Genomic DNA, 23742 nt, shown 5'->3' with positions numbered 1-23742 from the left:
AATTTTTGCTTTATTCAATACCAACACATTTTAATTCAACATGGAATGACACTCGTTTATCTTACCTTCCTCTCTCATACTTTGAATGAGTTTATTCGCAAAGAAATTAAAAGGGTGGGAAAATTATTATTATTATTTATTTATTTAAATAACAATTCAAATCATAAATTAATACATTTTATAGTACTAGCTACCAAGGCTATCGGCTAGTCATTATGTGAAAATATAACTATAATAAATGTGCAATATTTACATTTTTTAAGAAGTTAAAAATATGTAGTTTTAACATTAGTTTCTGTGGAGCATGAGAGTATATCTAAACTTCTTTCTTTAAGGAACTATTTCTAAAGGATCATTATCAGCGAAGAAATTAGCACGTGCGGAAGTTAAAGCAGGGCAACTTGATATGATATGGCGAATGGTTAGGTCGGAATCGTTGCAGAATGTACATTGTACAAGTCGGCTGGTGTGTATTGTGTAAAAGGTGTTCGTGAGTAAGAAGAGAGTGGCATAATCTGGCGCGTATAAAACATTTATTCATCCAGGTTGTTGTGTTTGTTGGTAGATGATACCACGGCCCTTAGGGTTTATTTGCGTATATTGGTGTTGATAGTTCTCGAAGTATAATTTTAACGCTTTTGAGAAGATGTTTTTAATCGATTTTTTCCCAAACGGCGTGTGCAGATAGAGGCATGATTTCAAAGCCAATTTAGCAGCTCGGTCGGCGTGTTCATTGCCTGAGGAGATACCTGCGTGGCCGCGAATCCACATAAGTTTAACCTTGTGCGATAAACAAATTAGTAGCTGTTGAATGCGGTATGTTGGATCTTCTTGCATGTGTATACGTTTGGCTGCATTGAAAACTGGTGAGAAAATACCGTACCAATGATACCTCATAAACAGGGAACGGATTATATGGAAATTGCCTTTTTTTCTGCTAAAAAGATAGAGTATATTCGATGAAGAATGTCCGCGGTTTAGCTTTCCCTTATTCCATATATACTCATTTGATGTTGCCTTTTTTTGCCTTTTCTACCTTTAATTGTAAGCGGCAAGGAAAAAGGCCTTATTTCTGGTAATATGAAAGTTTTAAACGTTCCATATTTAAATTGGGCGCTACTTGTATCAACCCACGTCGAGCTGACGTTTAGTTTATTCAATGCTTTTCTTCGCAAACATCTAATGAAAATGCTGCCAGAAAAATTCCAAATGCATCTTGTGGTTCAATGTTACTAAATACAAATATAGAGAGTAAAGTTTTGTGAATAAAAAACTCGAAAAGAGAAAATAGTCAAAGATTCAAAGATTCAAAGTACACGTTTTTCATATCGACCCCTTTACGCAAAATTATCGTATGTTACATTTTTTACGAAATTCAGTTTTTGATGCCACTTTGTTTTACAACCCATAACGCATCACCTGTTCAAATATTACGGCTTGAATCCCAATAGCTACCCCAAAAATTTACTGTAAATTTTATCGTATGTGACAATGATTTTTTTTCTTGTGGGCGAAATTAACATATGGGCTAAGAAAATATAATGTACAAAAAAATCTTGCGTTTAGTTATATTTCTCAATTATCTCAGCATATCTAAACTTTGGCATTGATGGTGCTAGCCAAAGCAGAGAAAAATACAAAAAACAATTTCCTGTGAAATATGGTTCTTCTAACATACGATAATCTTGCGCAAAGGGGTCGATATAATGAAAATAGTTCATAGTTTTTCTCTTTTTACTTGTAATATAAATATTTCTAAAATAAATATTTTTTAGTGCCTTCTTTTGCTTCTTATTACAACGCTTTTATTAACTTGCAATGTTGTATGTCCAGACCACCATGTACTATAAATATAGCAAAGGTATTTATGGCAAACCTAGTCTAGATATCAACCTCGTCGTAGGTATCATATCAAAGACATACAATTAGAAAAACTCTAGATCTAAAATAAATTTAAAAAAAAAAAAACATTTTAATGTACCACGCTTTTATAAATGGACTAAAATTAGAAAATCATATTTCTCAGTCCCATAGAACTTGATTTGATAACTTTTGATTTTGAAATTTTAGCAAAAGTCGTTATAAACAATTGCAATGAAAAGCGTGGGCGCATGTAATCGGTCTGATTTGAAATTGAAAAGTAATATATGTATTTATGTGTGTATATTAATAACGATCGCTTAAAATCGATTTCAAATTTGTACTTTCGCTGTAGAAATTTTAGGTCTATGTTATGTATGTAGCAGAGCTGTAAAACTGTGAAATCATTTAAATTTTTAATCATGAAATATTTACAAGTAGGATTTCATTCTTTCTCCTTTTGTCTGGTAGTGTGGCTTATATTTTTTTTCAAGCTACAATCATTGAAAAAAAATATTTATTTCACACAGCAAGATGGTAAATACCTGAATGAAAGACTGAGAATGCTGAAGTAAACAGAATTCAATACTGAATGAGCCGATAGATGAATGAAACACTTTGCTGTGTGTGCATTCTCTAATTCAGTTCCAATCAAATTGTATACACTCAGAAAAAAAAGGTATGTTTAGATTGGGTTCCGCAGATAATGGAATAATGAAGCCTAAGAGCTTTACAACGAAATCGATATGATACGCGATCAATGTACAGCGGTTGCGCGGCATAAGCCATGTTGGTTATTTAAAAACTGGGTGCAAAATTTGCCAAGACAATTGGTATTTATAATATTTTTCTTTAAAAGATGGGAAATATACATAATATGAAATATTCAACTTTGTAAAGTTCAAAGGCTTCTACAAAAAAAAATAAAAATCAAAAATTTCCACAAACAAATTTATGCATATAGAAACCCAGCCAACAAAATATCCGGAAAGGTATCCGAAAATGGAAACAATTTCGTATAAAAACCTGATGTTTCATCCGTTTTCCGATTCCGTTTTCGGACGTTTTTCAGATCAATTCTCCCACTAAAGTATTCATCCGAAGCACATGTTTAGAAAACTATCGAAAATGGTTTTAAAACGGATGCGCTTTCGACTGTTTTCCTGAAATTTGTCTGAGTCAATTTTTCGTTGAAAACGATTTCATTATGAACTTCACAGAAACTTTTTCATAGTAACAGGAAACCAAACAAAAAACAAATTTAAGATTCAGCAATTATTTCAATTTTAATAAATAATTTTAATGTGTTGCTTCTGACGGAATTCGAACCTGGGGCCTCCTGAAAGCTAACAAATAGTAGCACACTTCTCTGCACACTCAGCTACTGGCGAATACGTATACATGTTTTCAAATGCTCAGTTTGAACAAATATTTTAAAATTATTGTTTTGAAATAAGATGATGACATTTTTCGGATACGAAAAATGAACAAATATGGAGTTCGTTTTCTGAACGTTTCCGGATACGAAAAATGTACGAAAACTGCACCGTCGGCAAAAAGTACGTTTCTCTGCTGGCTGGGAAGCTAGCTACTTCATATGTATGAGCGCCTGGTATTGGGAAATAAAAACATCGCTTTGTACAAATAAAAAATTGACCGCAAGTTTCCTTGGTTTTAAAAAGCTGCTTATCTAAAGCTGGTACGTACTTTTGGTCATAGGCATGGGCGTAGCCAGGTAGGGCCAGGGGGGTGCTCGAGTCCCCCCCCTAACTTTCAAATTTTCCTTATATATATATAAAATAGTACCCTGAAATGCCAGCTTAATAGGGTCGAGCCCCCACCCCCCTCCCCCCCTAAATTTCATTCTGGCTACGCTGATGGTCATAGGTAATGCTTTACCAAATTGTAGCAGTGGTATAATGGCAGAGGCAAAACGACTATTTCCTCCCGTAAAGATCTTCTTCTGGTGTCAAGGCATATTTTTTCAGTGTAGTTCTGAATGATCAAAAGGGTTTGCATTCAACCAAAATTTACAATCACGATGATTGCGAGTGCTTTTGTTACATTCACATTCTATACCGAATGGAACTCTACCATTCAATAACACATTACGTTTGTTTCTGTTTCAAAATAATTTAAGCCACTCAGGAATGAGTGTTTTTTTATACAACAAAAAATCTAAATTTTGTAAAGAATGCCGAGTGAACGCAGATCCTACTGATTCAATCATTTTACAGCTCTGGTATGTAGTTTGAATATTATCAATTAAATATAATGCTTTGTATTGCATGCGCCCCACGTTTTTCGTTTTCAATCTCATAAATTGTTTGTAATGACTTTTGCTAAAATTTCAAAATCAAAAGTTGTCAAAACAAATTCTATGGGACTGAGATATATTATTTTATTATTAAAACGCTTTTATCAACTTGCAATGTTGTATGTCCAGACCGCTTTGAATGTTGTATGTCCAGACCACCATTTATACTAGCTGCATTTTTTTGTAAGCGAGCGACAAAAGAACGCTCAACTCGGGTAAAATTTCCTTTTAGCTACTTAAGCAACCCTGTTGGTAGCTGGCAAGAAAATGTGATTAGTTTAACGGGATTTAGATACAAAAACCAATTTAAATGAGTAATTATACGAGGTATTTGCGTAATATATATACTCTTTTAAAATATAAGTCACGTATAAAAGGAAACAAAAATTTCCCTCTCCACTTTCCCATTAACAATTCGCAATAGAGCAGTTTCTTCACTTACCAACACTAGTCTTCAGGTTGCGTATATTTTAACTGACATGGCTGAGCTCGGATAAATAGCCGAGTTTGTGTTGTTGCTTTGCGTGTATTTCGTCATTTAAGCGAGTGTTCTTTTGTAGCTCGGTTGCAAAAGAATGCACCTACTATAAATGTAGCAAAGCTATTTATGGAAAATTCTAGATATCAACCTAGTCTAGATATCAACCTCGTTATAGGTATCATATCAAGGAGATACAATTAGAAGACTCTAGATGTCGCCCCGCCAGAAGAAATTAAATATTGCGCCTAAATATATGCACTATTTATATACGTCACAGCGTAAATGGACGACACGCCATTTCTTTAAATGAAATAAACTGCTGCTATATGTATGTATGTACATATGTATGTTTATACTAAATGTGAGCAAACAACATTGTGCTTGCATATTCTTCTGTTCTCTTTCACTGCAAGTTGAATTATTTTAATATCTATTGGAAAATCTTGTACAGACAAGACTAAAAAGTAGAAAATATATAAAATAAAAAAATAAACTTTTTAATATACAACGCTTTTATAAATGGACTGAAAAGTATAAAATAATATTTCTCAGTCCCACAGAATTTGTTTTGATAACTTTTAATTTAGAAATTTTAGCAAAAGTCATTATAAATAATTAATGACATTGAAAATTAAAAGCGTGGGCGCATGTAATACACTTGAATTGATATGAAAAGTAACATATGTATGTATGTGGGCATATGAATAACGACCGCTTAAAATCGATTTCAAATTTGTACTTCCGCTGTAGAATTTTATGTAGTTTGACTATTGTCAATGAAATCGAATGCTTTGTACTGCATGCGCTCCACGTTTTTCGTTTTCAATGTCATTAATTGTTTATAATGACTTTTGCTAAAATTTCAAAATCAAAAGTTATCAAAACAAATTCTGTGGGACTGAGAAATATTATTTACTACTTTTTAGTCCATTTATAAAAGCGTTGTATATTAAAAAGTAATTTTTTTATTTTATTTATTTTCGTATTCTAGTGCCTTTCCCTGCCTATTTTGCTATTTTATTTGGCCCTTCTAGCCTATTTCGTTATTTTATTTTGCCTTATTTATAAGTTTTTATGTCCTTAAAATCCGTTCCCTACTCATAAGTTTAAATTGGTAAGGATTCGGCTGAGTTATTCGAGTTTTTTTTTAAACCAGTCTTTGAAAAAAGTTCAAAAACAGCATTAAAAATCTTATTATTAAGATTCCGTAGAAAATTTTTTAAAAATAGTTTTATGCAAACTTTTTAAGCTTAAATTGGTTAGTCATCTGAAGTAATTTTTTCAAAAAATATTTAAAAAAAACTGTTTTTATTAATAAAAAACTAAATTTTTGGACGTATTTTCAAATCGGTCCAGCTCACTTAAATCTTAATATTTTTGCGAGACATTTTGTTGGAAGTCTTAAATTATAAAAGATTTTATAATTCCAGTGGAAAAACAGTACCGATTTTTTTTTTGTATGGGGAGTGATGCAGACTACTGTACATAAGTTGACTCTGATTAGTCGGCCGTGCTATCATAGCAGCACAATGCCACCAAGTGCATTTAAAAATTTTCAGGAAAATGCGATTATCGATTATATTTTTGTTGTTTGTGTGAAATATTTTATTTTTATCAGTATTTTTCTTTTAATCAAAATATGTTGAAATAAAAGTGAAAAAAAATATTTTGCTATAACTACGCTACGTCTTATGAACGCGCCCAATATTTCTTTATCAAAATAGTTTAAAGCAAAAGATGAAAGGACAAATACAAATTTTGCAAAAAGAAATGTTGTGGGATATATGTAGATCTCAAATAAGTTACAAGTGCAAATAGCGAAATAATTAGTGATAACGTAACGGTGCAATTTCTATGTGCATTGTATATATGAGGCCTTGAGCGCGAGAGTAGTTAGGGTACTCTAAAAAAATTCACTTTTTGTGGGGACAGTGTCACAAAATCCCCAAACTTTGAAATGTTATTACCGATAATATAAACAATAGCGCAAGCCGACTGTTGCCTTTGTTCGAATTCGTAGTTACATACACCCGATTTACACAATTCAAGCACTTGCAAGCTATTCTTGTTCAATATCTTTTGTGTTTTCTATGTATTTGCTTTACATGGTTCAATTTTTTTGAATTCAAGTTTTTCGTTCTTTGCATGGGAAACGACGAAAATGTCAAAAGCAAAGCAAGAAACTTGAAACGCCTTGACGGTACAGGCGAGTTTGTACTCTTTCCTTTTCTTCTCACCCCCTCTCTTCCACTAGCAAGCAGAATTAAATTCAATACCCCATAGTGCAATAAACAGGCGAAGTAATAAATCAGCTATCTCGATTTATTTTCTGCCAATATATATATATATTATATATTGTTTTTTTTTTTATTAAAGCTTATACGAAAATTCAATATATATCCTTCTTCCCGCTGTTATTACTTCACCTGGTACAATTTCACCATGACTTGAACCGTTTAAAACCTCCATACATATGTATTTTCAATTTATGACAATATTTATATATACATACATACATGTTTATGTGTGTACATACATACATATGAGGCCATGATAGCCAGAGGCGCCTATCTGCAAAAAAAAAATGTTTAGTAATATGAGAAAGAAGGATCTATAAAAAATAAATGCGGTGTTTTACTAAAAAGTTCATTGCACCTACGCGATGCTACATATAATAAAAGAAAACTAAAATTCACATAGAAATTGCACCGTTACGTTATCACTAATTATTTCGCTATTTGCACTTGTAACTTATTTGAGATATCCCACAATATTTCTGTTTGCAATTAAAATTTGTATTTGTCCTTTCATCTTTTGCTTTAAACTATTTTGATAAAGAAATATTGTAATTTTCCATTTTTGTAAATGTCCTGAACAATGAAATTTGTATTTATGTAAATTCATGCTAAATATATTCCTAAGGTATTGCGATGTACTACATTTTCTTTAACTTCGTTTACCTAATAAATATTTGTGAATTCATCATACAATTTGTTTTAAATTTTAATCTGAGAAATAATGTCGATTATAGCATCCTCATTTTCTGTGTGAAATACATTCACATTAGGTTTAAAATCGTCGCGAATATTCACACAGAAAATGGGGATTTTGTGTTTGCGGATTTTGAAGTTGGGGATTTTGAATTTGGGAATTTTGATTTTGGGTATTTTGATTTGGGGATTTTTATTTTGGGGATATTGTGGTAAATCCATTAATTTCACTTCAATTTGTAATATTTTATTCCGCATACATCTGCGGTTATCACAAATTTACTGCTGTCAAGAAAGATTTAATTTCACACAGCAGATTGGCGAATCTGTTTACCATACTAAAAATATTATTCACCAGCTTTCCCCACAGAACTTTGTTACCGATTCACAAACGCTCTATGTAAGAAAGCTTTCGATAGTATCGAATATTTTGCACTATCGCTATCGAAACAAACGAATGTATACACAATCGATAGTTTTCCAATTCTACGGAGAAGTACAGGACCTGGGAGAGATTCAGAAACCAGTTAGCGAGATTTTTCGAATCGCTATCGCACTTTTTGATGCAAAAACATTTATATCATGCGTCAAAAAGTTCGATAGCGATCCTAAAATTGTCGCTAATTGGTTACAAAGTCTCCCTCCTGAAGTACAAAATATTGCAAAGAAGTACATTTGATTGTACTTCGAAGTATGAAGTACAAGAGCGAAGAAGAAGTACTGTACTTCCGAAAGAAATACGGTTGGTCACATTAGTTATGCATATACAAAATGGCAAAAATGGTCATGAAGCACACTGTAGTATATGTGGAAATTTGGTGATGGTGGTAAGGCAAGCATAAGACCACGTTAAAAGCGCAAACAATTTTTCCAAGTTACGTCACAGTCAAGAGAAATTTGTTCCTTTATGATTTAAAAAAAATCAGAACTTGAGCATTTCATTACCATCAATCATTCAGCTCTACGGATTGTGCCACAAAACTACATTGCTTATAATATCAGAAAATACTGTATTTATAGGCACTAAGTGTCCTGGGCATGAATCACGTAACTTTGAAACGATTGTCGTTCAAACGATACTGACAAAACGATGTCGTCAAAACAGTGATTCATGTATTTGTGTTGCTGTTACGTGAAGCAAAATTGAGTGAACGATATCGCACAAACGATCGAACAATTTTTGGTTTTCATGAATCAAGACAATTGGGGTGTTCACAGTTCGTTCCAAATTGCGTCTGAAAATGTAGACGTCTACATTTTGAGACATCTTTAGCATCAAACTGTGAGCACCCCTTTCTAGCAGTCGTCGCAAAATCGTCTCAAAACTTTGCTGGTGTTGCCAGACATTTCTTCTTTGCGTGCATTTTTTATATGTCGCCTTTCGATTTTGTTTCTGAAAAATTGTAATTATTTAACTTAATTACCAATTCCTAATATTTGTTATTTCTTTTCCTTGATTTGTTTCTTTTCATCAGAAATTGCGCTCAAATTAAATGCAAATACAGAAAACGTGCCCAATAAATAAAAAAAATGTGATTAGTATTGCCATAATGCAACCCTGCTGCGAGGTTGCAAAATGTAGACGCGTAAAAAACATACCTTTGAGTGTGACAAAATGTAGACGGCGTCGTTTTCCAATTTTGTATGGGAAACAACAACACCACAGATTTTACGGTTAGAAAACGTCTTAAAATGTAGACGTCTACATTTTGAGACACTATTTGGAACGAACTGTGAACACCCCAAATCTCAGCACGATATCGTACAGACGATTGTCGTCATACGTGATTCATGCCCTGGTCGAGGGTATCAGGATTATAGCAGCCCTAAACTAGGTTGAATTGTCCCTACTCTTCAGCTTCTTAAACTTGAACGTACATTCGATACAAGCAAATTATTTTAGGTACATGTGGAACGTAGCAAAATATTGTTTCTTGTAAGTCCAAAAGTTGTTATGGTATAGAAGGAAGATGTAGTCCACGAACTATCAAAAATATATGCACATAAAAATACATGTTTACTGTTTAAGTACGTGTATCTACTTTTAGGTACAACTTTTCGTCAAATAGGTACAATATGAAAATTTAATATTCATCACTAGTGCGAAAAAATAATAATGTAACTACAGCGAAATGGTGGATGCTGTCAAATCAAGGAAAAGAGGACTAGCGGTCCGCGGAAGGCGTACATATGATTGAAGTTAATGTGGATCTGCTTCTCTATTGTTAATTATTAATATTTTGGAATTCATACTCATTTATTCAATTCAATACAATCAAAATGTGATCTTAATAACATCACGTATTCTACTTTTAAATTTAGGTCAAGATGAAGGCGCTGGACTGATCCTTTTTATTGGGAAGCAGACTTATTCATAATAGGTACTTACCAACGAATAACTTTACGGTTTTTGCAAAAATTGAACGGAACTCTTCTGCCGAACATGTCCAAAGCCAAAGACCAAATTCAGTCGTTCTCTAACTATGAAGTATAAATTTTGTAATCGTGTTACGCTTACCTGCATTTGGAATCAGTCTGCGATGATTTCGAAGTGCAATCGGTGTGAGCTTTAGACATACTTGAAGGCGAGCTACTTCTATTTATAGCTGAATTAGATTTACTGGTAACGGGTTCATTAACATCTAATTTCTGCAAGTAGAGAGAAAAAATAGGTTCCGCAATATCAATGATCGGCTTGACCTAATGTATGTACATACGTATGTAACAAATAGACTTAGGGCCACTTTCAGAACAGCAGGTTATCTATTAAACCTGTAGTTTACCGGTTAAATAGATAAATTGGTTTGTACAACAAAGAGTTACGCATTAGCTCAGAGGTGAAAACGTATATAACTAACTCAATATTTTTCAAAGGCTAAAAGCGCAGTTAGTCAACGACGTAGCGTAAACGTAGGTTGACGTACGTAGCAGCATATCAAATTTACTGTTGATAGAGGGAGAGCGAAGCAACGCCAACGTCACCACCATGCGGTGGTGAGTTTTCTTTAGTACGCGAATCCCATAAGGTAGATCGTGTCTGCGTCAACCTACGTCTACGTTACGTCGTTGACTGTTTGCGCTTTAAGAGCGCTGTTACCCACGAACGTGTACGTAGCGTAGCGTAAAAGTACGTAGAAACATATCAAGTTCGCTGTTGATAGAAAGAGAGAGAAGCAACGTCTACGTCACGGTCATGCGATGGTGAATTTTTGCTAACACGCAGATATCATAAGATAGTTCGTGTCACATTCTCCGTTTTTACGTCCGTGGGTAACTGCGCTTTAACTTGCTAACTTGAGCCGTTCAGTGCACATTAATTAACTACACTTTCTGAAAAATCTTAAATTTAATTGTCAAATCACTTGGTATAGTCATAACTTATTACGTTATAATAACCACGTTCTCCATATGCCTGAATGCCTGATATGCGAGAGGGTGAGATATGCTAGCAGGCTGATGAAGCGGTAGCGCACGATGTGACCCTTTTGCCATGTATAAATTGGGGGACTCCATGAGTTGGGATTTATTCAGGGATGCATTGATGCAGAGCCCATGTGTGGCTTGCAAGCCGTAGCTTACTACTATCTCAAAAATTACTCAGGGAGTGGAGTGCGAGCGATTCTTAAAGCACCGTGTGTTAGCCAAGCCGGGTTATCATTGACCATGGCTGAAAATAACAGCGACTTATCACTTCACTAAGTTCAGCGAAGAGAAATTTAAGCATTGCGTAAAAATGCATACCCAAATAAGAACGAGCGAATTACTTTTAAACACACAAGTACATGTGTTTGTTCGCTGCACTTGGTTTTGTGCGCGAATGCAATACAAGTGCGTGTGTGTGTTCGCTGCACTTGGTGTGTGGGAAATGCATAAGCAGGGTTGCCAGACGTACTGCTTTTGGAAGTAAACGTACTCCTTTTTATTGCAATGTACTCCCTTGTACTCCCAAAAATGGAAATGTACTTCTTTTGTACTCCTTTTTCCAGCTAGTAATATTTTATCATATACAGGGTGTAAAATAATATCTGTTGCACAGTTTTTTTTTTGAAAAATAAAAGCGGCCTTTATGGATTTTTCGTAAAAGTAGTTTATTGTAAATTATCCACAGATTTTACTTAAATTTTATTAATTTGTTTTTAAATTTTAACCTTGATTTGGGTTTACCGGCGGTAAACACTTTGGGAGAAAAGCGCAAGTCTTCGTCGGTTACTTTATTACATATCTTCTGTAACCATAGGCTAATTTCCCCCATTTGGGTCCTTTATACTCCGTCTTTTGTCCAACATAAGGCCTCATACTCAGCAATCGAAAAGACTCGAAACTGGTGACTAGGAGGGCATTCATTCGACCAACCCTATACAGTTTTTTTTCTTTTTTTTTTATACAAAATCTAAGAAAAAATACACCTGAAAAAGAGGTTCGTTCCGCACGTACTTATCTCCCAAAGCTGGCAAATGCAAATCAGGATTAAAATTTTAAGACCAATTAATAAAATTTAAGTAAAATGTTTACAAAGTTAACAAAAAACAAGTAAGAAAGTCTAAGTTCGGGCGGAGCCGAACATTAAATACCCGGCGCAAGTATTAAATATATGTTTTTTCACCTTTCCGAAACCTTCCGCTAGATGGTAAGCCAGGGTGTATCAATTTTGAGTAAATTAGCGTCCTTCAATTTGGAAATGTTGAAGTTTAAAGCATTTCTGAAATTTACCGTTATATGAGAAGCGGCCGTTATTTTAGTCCGATTTCAATAATTTTCAACGTTTTGCTTATATGTGGCAAGCACAATAACCACACCGAGTTTGGTACAAATTGGTAGAACGGTTACCGATATACTTATATGTGATCATAAGTGGGCGGTGCCACGCCCATTTTCCAAAATTTTACCATAAACGTATTTCTTGGTAAAGAATTGTTGCAAGCATCAATTTTGAATAAATTAGCTTCAATATTTACTGATTTATCGAAGATTATGTATTTCTCTAAATTACCGTTATATGGGATGTGGGCGTGGTTATTGTCCGATTTTAAAAATTTTCGGCGATTTTTTATGCTGTACCAAGGCCAACAACTGTGCCAAGTTTGGAAGAAATTGGTGCAGCGGTTACCAAGATATACACATGTAACCATAAGTGGGCGTGGCTACGCCCATTTTCCAAAAATTTATAATATTCTTATTTTTCGTCTAAAAATTATTGTAAATATCAATTTTGAGTGAATTATCTTCAGTAGTTACTAAAATATCGCAGTTTTCGTATTTCTGGAAATTACCGTTATATGGGAAGTGGGCGTGGTTATAGTCCGATTTCGCCCATTTTCAATACCAACCTACCTTGGATTAAGGGAAACCTACATACCAAATTTCGTTGAGATATCTCAATTTTTGCTCGAGTTATCGTGTACACGGACAGACGGACAGACGGACAGACAGACAGACAGACAGACATGGCTTAATCGATTTCTTTTTTCATCCTGATCATTTATGTATACATTTGTCTATATCTATCTCGATTCGTTTTGGCTGTTACAAACAACCGTTATGTGAACAAAATTAATATACCCTTGTGCACAAGTGCGCTCGGGTATAAAAACACAAAATCTATAAAGAACCCTTTTATTTTTCAAAAAAAATGTGCGACAGTTATTATTTTGCGCGCTGTACTTTGCCGTTCATATTGTGGCAAACACTACTTAGTAAGCAAAGTTAAGTGTGATAGTGAAAAGGTGTAAGCATAGCCTTAGGGGCAGGGCGCTCGGGTATAAAAATCAGAAAAATATTAAATTAATTATAAGGCTTAAATTAAAAAAAAGGTCATACATTCAGGAAGAGACTGGAATTCTTTTGTAGTTTTTAGTTTTTTAGTTGGGGAAACTTTCCTATAAGGGCGGTCATTGAGAACCGAATTCTACGCAAAAATACTGTGGACGCAAGTGAAAATTGTGACTCTTGACAATTTTTCTAAGGGGTCCCGCAGGGGCTCTAGGTTGTCGGGAGTAACATTTTTGTCAATGGCGGTTCATGCCCTCTCCAAAAAGGTCGGAAAAGGTGCCACGTCCACTCCTCCTTCGATCACCATCTCTTTAACAATCGTCCCTATTGGAAAGCCAACCCATATAGTTATTTATTTTTCACATTTATTGTTGCTTTGAAAAAGATTTCTAAGATATCTTTGTTTGTTTGTACCTAATTAATGGTAATTTGTAACAATACCACTCCTTTTTTATGTCATGTACTGCTTTTTTTCTATCGAAAATATAATGTACTCCTTTTTCCGTTTCAAAATCTGGCAACCCTATGCATAAGTCGCTTAAAGTATGTTCACATATAAATATTATCTCAATCAAAGATCGCTTTTTACACAGGCAAATCTCAGATTATTAGCCGTCAAATTTTCTGTGCTTGTTATTCTCACATCTCAAGGAAAAGTTATGCTTCTTCTCTGTGCCACCGTTATCACGTTTTTCTGCTATATAAAGCAATATAAATATATTTTAACTTAACATTTTATTAAAAATACCTTTACCTTTCTTTACCTTGCTAGCGTCCATTTTTGTTTACTTTTACATTTGGCATTTCTCCTCTTCTTCGCAAAAACAATCGATAAAGCTAGGATGGACACCGAAAAGTTATCGGTTAAATCAGTTACAGATTAACAAGGGACGAATTTTATATGGCTAATCTCTTTTTCTAATTACAGATTAGGGTGTTAAACTCGAGAATGAGGATAATCTACTTATATGTGAACCTAGTATTAAACAGACGGAGTTAATCAATTTGTGAACTGAGCGGCTCATATGTGTGTCAATTCTGCCAAAAAATATACATACACAAATTGAATGTCCATTTCTGAATACATCTACGTAGATAATGAACTACGGAATTATTGGCCTGTCTCGTGGAAATATCGATGTGTTAGCTGAACTGTAGCAAATCGCTACCATATTCAGAAATTCGTCTGTGTCTACATATAGCGGCCGTGTGTTCGAAGTGTCTATGGCCGGTTAGCATTTGAGTTTAATTTAATTAATTAATTAAATTAATTTTTTAATGGAAAAAACTACTGGAGAAGTAGAAGGAAGTAGACAAAACCATGATACAAATATTTAAAGGTAAAACCGCTCGCTCAATTCGTCCGCCATTGGGTTTTTTTTTGACATTTGCTAGCATTTTGAGTTTTCTCTCTCAAAATGCTTCTAATGTCAAAGAAATCCAAAATAAACAAATGAAAATTTATGATTTGAAATATTTATTTATTCAAAGTTTAAAAAACTAAAAAAATTGAAAACGAAAAATTAGTTGCTGCTTTAACGGCTGCCCAAATTCCTTTTACTCTGCAAGCAAAGCAATCTAAAGATCCTCAAGTTCCCGCAACTATCGTTTATACAGAAAACATGGATCGAGGTTTGTGGTGTTATGAAAACGGATTTGCCAAAGTGCCCCTATGTATGCTCGACTCTTTTTTTGCCACCCAATGTAAGCACAAGATAGTTCTTTGCAAAAGTTCAGTGCCTTTAAGGTAAAATATCTTCAAATGCATGCCAAAAGCTTCGCCTTAACATGCGGGCAGAAGTCCATTACAGAAAATTGCTTCCATTTATTTATTTACATATGTATGTATATTCAAATTTTGTTGTTTCGACAGAAATATATTTCTTTGGTTTGTGTGAAAATAAAAACAAACAAATGCGAAATGACGGCGAAAGAAATTTTCAAAATGCTAGCAAACGTCAAAGTTCCTAAAGTTGGCTCTCAGCGATTGTACCTTAAATATTTTTATCATGGACAAAACTGCCACGATAGAAACTGTAAAAAAATATTAGGAAAAAATTCGGAAGAGTGAGAAATCTGGAGCAGGCTTTTTAAATGTACTTAAATGTTGTGGTACTTTGAAAATTTAGAATTTTTTCGGGAACAAAAATTGCAGATTGAGGGCTTTTCGATGATAGAAGATTCTTTGGAAGAATATAAATATTAGAAAATTAAGTGTAGTTTTGCATTTTAAATATTGTTTTTTTTTTTCAGTTGACAATAGTAAATTATTGTTAGAATCTTAGCTTTGGATGTACACAGTTATTGTACCCTTTGCTATTGTTTATACTCCGTTTGCGCATTGTTAACTAGAGGTGCAAAACTATCGATGGCACTATCGATAGTATCGATGTTTTTTATTTTTCCCTACTATCGATTGTTTTTTGGTCCTATCGATAGTCCGACAGACATGTGATTCAGTATTTATTTTAGTTTTATTTCTTTTTTTCTTTTCATTTCTCTTAAACATCCAAGTTAAACTAAAAATTTGGTTGCTACTTTTTTAAAAGAGTAATGTCAAATTTCGAAAATGACGGAAAACCTTGCATCTTTTAAAATACCGCTAAAAACTGATACAAATTAATTTATACCAAAACTTTCAATATTTACCACCACTATTTACTATTTATGAAAAGGTAAATAAAAACCATTACTTCTCAGATAAAAAATGGTTTCTTCTTCTAAAATTGAAATTTACTTGATGAATGCCTTATATATGACGGAGGATATCTAAACCCACAAATATAAAATTTCAGTATGCCCAATTTTTTTCCATTTCAATTCATTTCAAATTTTCAATAACTTAACTTCTAACTTAACGGTTAAACAATTAAAAAAAGTGTACAGTAGTTTACAAGAATATCCAAACGTAGTTTCGAAATATATTCTTAAGGAAATCTTCATACGAAAATTGAGCGAAAACCATATAAATACGATACTATCGACGATATATCGATAGTTTTGAAAATAATATCGAAAACTATCGATGGTCTGACTATCGATAGTTTTGCACCTCTATTGTTAGCTGCCTTTATATGAGGCGATTTTTTGACAGGCAATAATCACCGGCAAAAGTTCCCTTGCTGTCTACTTTGTGGCAAGCGATTTTTGAATCAGTATTTACACCAGCGATTTTTCTTGAGCAATGTTGAATCGCCTAGAGAATCGCCTCATGTAAATGCAGCATTTGGCAGAATTTCTTACGCCGATATACATCTGCTTACATATATGTGTACATATGGATGTTTGCATGTACATATGTTTGTACGAATTTATATACTTTTTTTTTGGTTATTTTCAAGGCTCTTCATATCCAGATGCTTTGTATGCATAAAGTGAAGAAAGGAATTCTACCTAACAGTGGACAAACGGAGGACAAACAATGCTCCTGCTCCTCTCTTGTCATCTACGGAATAATAATATTGTTTTTTTTTTCTTTTTAAAACAATTCACTAGCACCCTTTCTTCGTTTTATGCTTTTTTTCTTTTGTTTTTCACGCATAAATAACCAAACACGCAACCGCGTCATCCGCTTCATCGCTCAGGTTTACTCGCCAAAGTAAGGATGGCACCGATTAATCATTTGATTAAATTAATCGATTATTTTTGTCCAATTTACGATTTAATTGTATCCAGCGTTGCCACGAGCAATTTTTCCCCCCTACCAATGTTCTTCCCAAATCCAAAAATCGTTTACAACCTACCAAATAAATTTCAATTACAAAAAAGCATTCTGAAAGCATACAGTTCATTTACATATTTAAGATTAAATGTTTCGAATGCAAAACATTTACATACTATATACATACATATATGAGTAGTCCACTTGCAAACAGCGTTATGTGATTTTATAATAGAAAGCCATAAATTTGAAAAAACCACTACGACAACAAATAACATTTAAATTGAATCTTTTTTATCATTACTTGAAAATTTGGATAAATAAGAGCCTTATAAAATTTTAACATAACATAACATGTCATAAGATAACATTAACAGTCTATACGACCTAAAGCAGTTTTCTAAGTTCATCAGAAGAGGGAAGGAGAATTAACATTTGATGATATCTTTTCAACATATAAAAAGGAACAGTCCAGCATCTTCGTCTTGGTCTGCAGGCTGGATCGGAGATACAGCCGCTAAATTTAAACGTAGAATACGTGGTATGGTTAAGAGCATATCCGAGTCAAAAACTAAAGCGATATCGATAAGATAAGAAAAAAATATCGATAACAAAAGCGATAACAATATCGATAGCAATTTCGATAAAAACATAGATAAAAAAATCGAAGAAAATATCGATACCAAAATCGATAGCAAAATCGATAACAAAATCGATAAAAATATCGATAACAAAATCGATAAGTAAATCGATTACAAAATCGATAACAAAATCTATCAAAAATCAATTACAAGATCGATAACAAACTCGATAACAAAATCGATTACAAAGTCAATAACAAAATCGATAACAAGGTCGATAAAAACATCATACATACATACATGCATACATGTGTTCATACATATACATATGTATGTACATATATAATATGTATAGACATATGTAAATAATATAATCCACATTAACTGCAATCAACATATGTACATACGCTGCGATTAGGTTGTAAATATTGCGCCTTCTGTTTATTAAAAGCCGAAATATATACTTACGCATACATACATACTTTTTGTCTCCTTCCTCACTTCCAACTCATGCACGTGTTTGCAAAACGATGACGAAGTGATTTTGTATGGGAAGTCATTTATGCCCATATGTTTGAATCAAATAAACATACTTTAAAGATATCAACCAGTACTTCCCATATACCAAACGAAAGGAAAGCTCTTGAATTTTTGATTAAAGAAAACAAAAACCAAATCATTCGAGCGGTTTTCGAGCATTTTGGTAATAAAAAAATTTTCAAATTTTTTCAACAATTTTTTGCCTTAAAATGCTGAATATTTGTTGAATTTATATAAAATCTGTACACGATAATATTTCTATTGCTCCAAAGCATATATATCCCGAAAATGAAAGTTATATCTGCAAATCATAAGCTGCTGGAGCACTTTAAAGGCTCAAAGTTGACCCCAAAATAGGGCAATATTTACCGTTGTTTCTAGGACAGACACCGAATCGGTTACTTACAGAAATATATCTGTCGATAGGTTTGGAACTTTATCTTTGAAATGCCATACTTTCCTTTGAAATCGCCTCATTAGTTCTCGTGCAATAAGCGTTTTCGTGAAGCTCTAAAAATTACAACTACAACATTTCAGCATAGCCTCCATATCGTAAGGTAAGACGTATTCTACGTCAAAAGATTTTGCACTGTGCAGTTAGTGGACACGTAACTACTTTAAATACTGGTACGTAATCCACCAAAAACTAAAAATCTAAAAAATTTTACATAGGGCGCTTTGCAAGTGGACTACTCATATGTACGTTGTACATTTTAAAACAAACAAGAAATAAATAAATGCAGGTACAGTCTTAGGCACAGAGATGAGATCATTTAACATTTTTTCGTTGTATGAATTATATACATACATGTTATGTAACAATAAGTTTAATTTCTTAAAAGTAATTTTAAATCAATTAATTACACATGCAAATCTTTAGCAGCTGACCACACATAGTGCGGGTAGTTTTTGTTTACAAGTTCCTTGCATAACATTATGTCTTATAATATTATATCTTAATTTTTCTTTCTTAGTTAAGTCCCCTTTCAGACACGTCAAGTCTTGAAAGCAATTTTTATCGCATTCTCTTTTGTGTTTTCTCTTTGCTTCCACACGCGTCAAGTTTTATTGAATTCAAGTCCTTGGATCTTTAAATGGGAAGCAACGAAAAGATCAAAAGAGAACAAGAAAACTTGAAACGAATTGACGGTACGGAGGTATCTGTACTCTTCCCCTCTCTTCCCACCTCCTTCGCCAGCGAACGAGCAGACTTGAAAGCAAGACTTGACGTGTCTGAAAGGGGACTTAGTTTTTATCAAAGAAAGAATTTGCGTTCTACAGCCGCAGAGCTATGTGATGATGAAATCATATTAAAAACAAAATTGGCGAGATGCATGAAGCTATTTTCATTCATTCCATTTTTAATAGAATAAATTTTTTCCCAAAACAAATCAGTATCCATATCACTGGAAATATCCAGCCCATTTAGCCTCAGTAAATTCCACTGCGTGATGATTATATCAGGATCGCAATCTATGAGATGGGGAAACTTTAACAAAAGAGGTAAAATTGGTAAATCTATATATATAAAAATGAAATGTTTTTCGTATGACCGCGATGCTTGACCAAACGGCTGAACCGATTTAAATTCTGTAAAAAGTGTTTTTTTGGACCTTCTGTGTGGAAGGTTTTTCGATTTAAAAAAATTTGACATTTTTTGTCGTTGTTGCCGAAATATGAAGAAGGCTGAGACGTCAAGATTTCACAATTTCACAGAGTTTTCTGTACATTAAATGTCACTAAACTACTAAACCGCTGGACCGATTTGGTTTATATTTGGAACATATATCAGTACCATGAAAAGAAATATTTCTACCAAAAATTTGCTCGCTAGGTGGCGCTGGGGTCAGGATATTCCTAAAAATTGCATTTACTTGCCGATTTGGCTCATATTTAGAATACAATTTAGCCAATTGAAAAGAAATATTTGGACTTAAAACTTACACGATAGGTGGCCCTATGGCCGAGATATCCCCAAAAATTATTTTTCGCTAAGAGAAGCATATAGATATCTACTAAATATTTGTGGAAGTATGTATGTAGGTATGTGCCAGGTTGCAGCCTAAACGGATGGACAGAATCGAATGAAATTTAGGCAGAGTATTGCCATGACACCTGGGCTTATAATAGGAAGAAAAAATTGGGATTCGATAAGGGGGCGTGGCACCTCCCATAGCCGTGAAATTTTTATCAGCAATAACTTCGGAACCATAAGCCCCACGAACTTGAAATTCGGTATACAGGCATAGCTATGGTAGGTGCTTATAGTAGGCTATAAATAAATGAGTTCGTAAAAGGGGGCGTGGCACATCCCGTAGGCGTGGAATTTTTTATCAGCTATAACTTCAAAACCATAAGTCATATGAACTTGAAATTTGGTATGCAGGCACAGCTAGGGTAGGTGCTTATAGTAAGGTGTATATGAGTGAGTTTATAAAAGGGGGCGTGGCACATCCCGTATGCGTGGAAGTTTTTATCAGCTATACCTTCGACACCATAAGTCACATGAACTTGAAATTTGGTATGCAGACATATCTATGGTAGGTGCTTATAGTAAGGTATATATAAATGAGTTTGTAAAAGGGGGCGTGGCACATCACATAGGCGTGACATTTTTTATCAGCTATAAATTCGAAATCATAAGCCACATGAACTTTAAATTTGGTATGCAGGCATAGCTATGGTAGGTTCCGGTGCGGGTATAGTATGGTAGGCGCTTATAAAAGGGGGCGTGGCATATCCCATAGGCGTGGAATTTTTTATCAGCTATTACTTCGACACCATAGGTCACATGAACCTGAAATTTGGTATGAAGACATATCTATGCTAGGTGCTGATAGTAAGGTATATACATATAAGTACATGTTTGTAGTAGGCGGCGTGGCACATCCCATATCCGCGAAATTTTTTATCAGCTATAACTTGGGAACCATAAGCCCCACGAACTTCAAACTTGGTATGCAGGCACCGCTATGGTAGGTGCTTATAGTCAGGTGTATATAAGTGAGTTTGTAAAAGGGGGCGTGGCACATCCCATAGGGGGGAAATTTTTTATCAGCTATAACTTGGGAACCATAAGCCCCACGAACTTCAAACTTGGTATGCAGGCACCGCTATGGTAGGTGCTTATAGTCAGGTGTATATAAGTGAGTTTGTAAAAGGGGGCGTGGCACATCCCATAGGGGGGAAATTTTTTATCAGCTATAAATTCGAAAGCATAAGTCACATGAACTTTAAATTTGGTATGCAGACATATCTATGGTAGGAGTTTATAGTAAGGCATATATAAATGGATTTGTAAAAGGGGGTTTGTCACATCCCATAGGCGTGGAAATTTTAACCAGCCATAAATTGGGAACCATAAGTCACACGAACCTGAAATTTGGTATACAAACATATATATAGGAGGTGTTAAGAATAAAGTATATATAAATGTGTTTGTAAAACTGGGATAAATATGTATTCAACTATTAGACCACTCTGATATTAAAAACTGGGTTTTTTTTTGAAACCTTAAAGTCTTTAGACCATTTTGAAATGGAAGGATTAAATCATTTTATTGATCCGGCGATGCTCTGAAACGAAACATGCGCATGTATAATGAATAAAACTACTTCTGAAATAAGCATTATACCGGAAAAGTGCAGCTATACTAAAAGAGCTAAGCGAATAGGAAGCTAAACGGAATCTACCATAGTAGACTAATCTAAATTTAAAAATTCTATCGTTACCTTAATCCACCTTATTTTAGTAATGGAACAAGATCAATATATAGTAGTTGAGAAAATAGTTTTGCTCCTCTAATTTGTGCTGAACTGAATATTTGTATTACTGTTATATATTTTGATTTGTTTACCCCGAACGACGTCGGGTGCTCTGCTAGTCTACTATATATTTGTGGAAGTATGTATGTATGTGCCAGGTTGCAGTCTAAACAGACGGACAGAATCGAACAAAATTTTGACAGAGTATTGCCATGACACCTAGGCCTATAATAGGGTGAAAAAATTGGAATCCGACAAGGGAGCGTGGCACCTCCCATAGGCGTGAAATTTTTAATCAGCCATAACTTCCAGACCATAAGTCACATGAACTTGAAATTTGGTATGCAGACATAACAATGGTAGGTGCTTATAGGAGGGGATATATAAACGAGTTTTTAAAAGGGGGCGTGGCACATCCCATAGGCGTGTTTTTTTAATCAGCTTTAACTTCGAAACCATAAGTCCCATGAACTTGAAATTTGGTATGAAGACATATCAGTATATAGCCGTGGAATCCTTTATCAGTTATAACTTCGGAATCACAAGTCACACGAACTTTAAATTTGGTATGCAGACATAACAATGGTAGGTGCTTATAGGAGGGTATATATAAACGAGTTTTTAAAAGGGGGCGTGGCACATCCCATAGGCGTGTTTTTTTTATCAGCTATAACTTCGGAACCATAAGTCACACGAACTTGGAATTTGGTATGAAGACATATCAGTATATAGCCGTGGAATCCTTTATCAGTTATAACTTCGGAACCACAAGTCACACGAACTTGAAATTTGGTATGCAGACATATCAATGGTAGGTGATTATACGAGGGTATATATAAGCGAGTTTGTAAAAGGGGGCGTGGCACATCCCACAGGCGTGTAATTTTTTATCAGCTATAACTTCGGAACCATAGTCACACGAACTTGAAATTTGGTATGCAGACATTTCAATGGTAGGTACTTATAGGAGGGTATATATAAACGAGTTTGTAAAAGGGGGCGTGGCACATCCCATAGGCGTGGAAAATTTGATCAGCTATAACTTCAAAACCATAAGTCAAATGAAATTTAAATTTGGTATGCAGACATATCTATCGTAGGTGCTTACATATATAAGGGGCGTGGCATCTCCCGTAGGGGAAATTTTTTAATCAGCCTTAAATTGGGAACTATAAGTCACATGAACTTAGATAACGCGGATATTTAAAACTGTGTGTGTTTTTTTTTTGAAACCTTACCGTCTTTAGATTATTTTGAAATGGAAAGATTAAATCGTTTTTTAATCCCGCGAACAAATTCTATGGGACTGAGAAGTATTATTTTCTACTTTTTAGTCCATTTATAAAAGCGTTGTATATTAAAAAGTTTTTTTTATATTATTTATTTAATTTAAGTACACCGAATGCATAGGTACATATGTATGTATGTATACACTATACACTAATATTCTACATTAAGATGGAATTCATTTACTGAATAAAATGTGAGGAATAGGTAAATTAAATATGTTTTGCTTTGTTATAAATGTATTGAAATTAATTTATTAATAAAAACGTAAGGAAACGGATATGTATATACACTTTTTACTGAATCAAAAAAATTATTAAACATGATATATTCATCACCACTTGTACTACAAATCTTGTTCCATTATTAATATTAGGTGGATTAAGGTAACGATCAAATTTCTAAATTAAAATTAGTCTACTACGGTACACTTTTCTGGTAGAATGCTTAATTCGGAAGGAGTTTTATTCATTCTAAATACACCTTTTTTAT

General features: G+C 34.0%; 1 protein-coding gene across 1 annotated transcript in view; it reads right to left on the bottom strand.

Annotated features, from left to right (window-relative positions):
* Nucleotides 1-1145: 1145 nt before the first annotated feature.
* Nucleotides 1146-23742, bottom strand: part of LOC108378851 (serine/threonine-protein kinase MARK2-like) — a 404011-nt gene continuing 381414 nt past the window's right edge. Inside the window, exons 11-12 of the mRNA XM_017635164.1 lie at nucleotides 10167-10297; nucleotides 1146-1232 (exon numbers count right to left, since the gene is read on the bottom strand). Coding sequence (XP_017490653.1) covers nucleotides 1157-1232; nucleotides 10167-10297 — 207 coding nt within the window. The 3' untranslated portion in view covers nucleotides 1146-1156. The remainder of the gene's footprint in view (nucleotides 1233-10166; nucleotides 10298-23742) is intronic.

The sequence above is a fragment of the Rhagoletis zephyria genome, unplaced genomic scaffold (genome assembly GCF_001687245.7).
Source record: "Rhagoletis zephyria isolate East Lansing unplaced genomic scaffold, Rhagoletis_zephyria_1.1 Rzeph_scaffold_00120, whole genome shotgun sequence".
In the NCBI taxonomy this organism is placed as follows: domain Eukaryota; kingdom Metazoa; phylum Arthropoda; class Insecta; order Diptera; family Tephritidae; genus Rhagoletis; species Rhagoletis zephyria.
The sequence above is the reverse complement of the archived record's forward strand: the minus strand, read 5'-3'. Positions and strand labels throughout refer to the sequence as shown.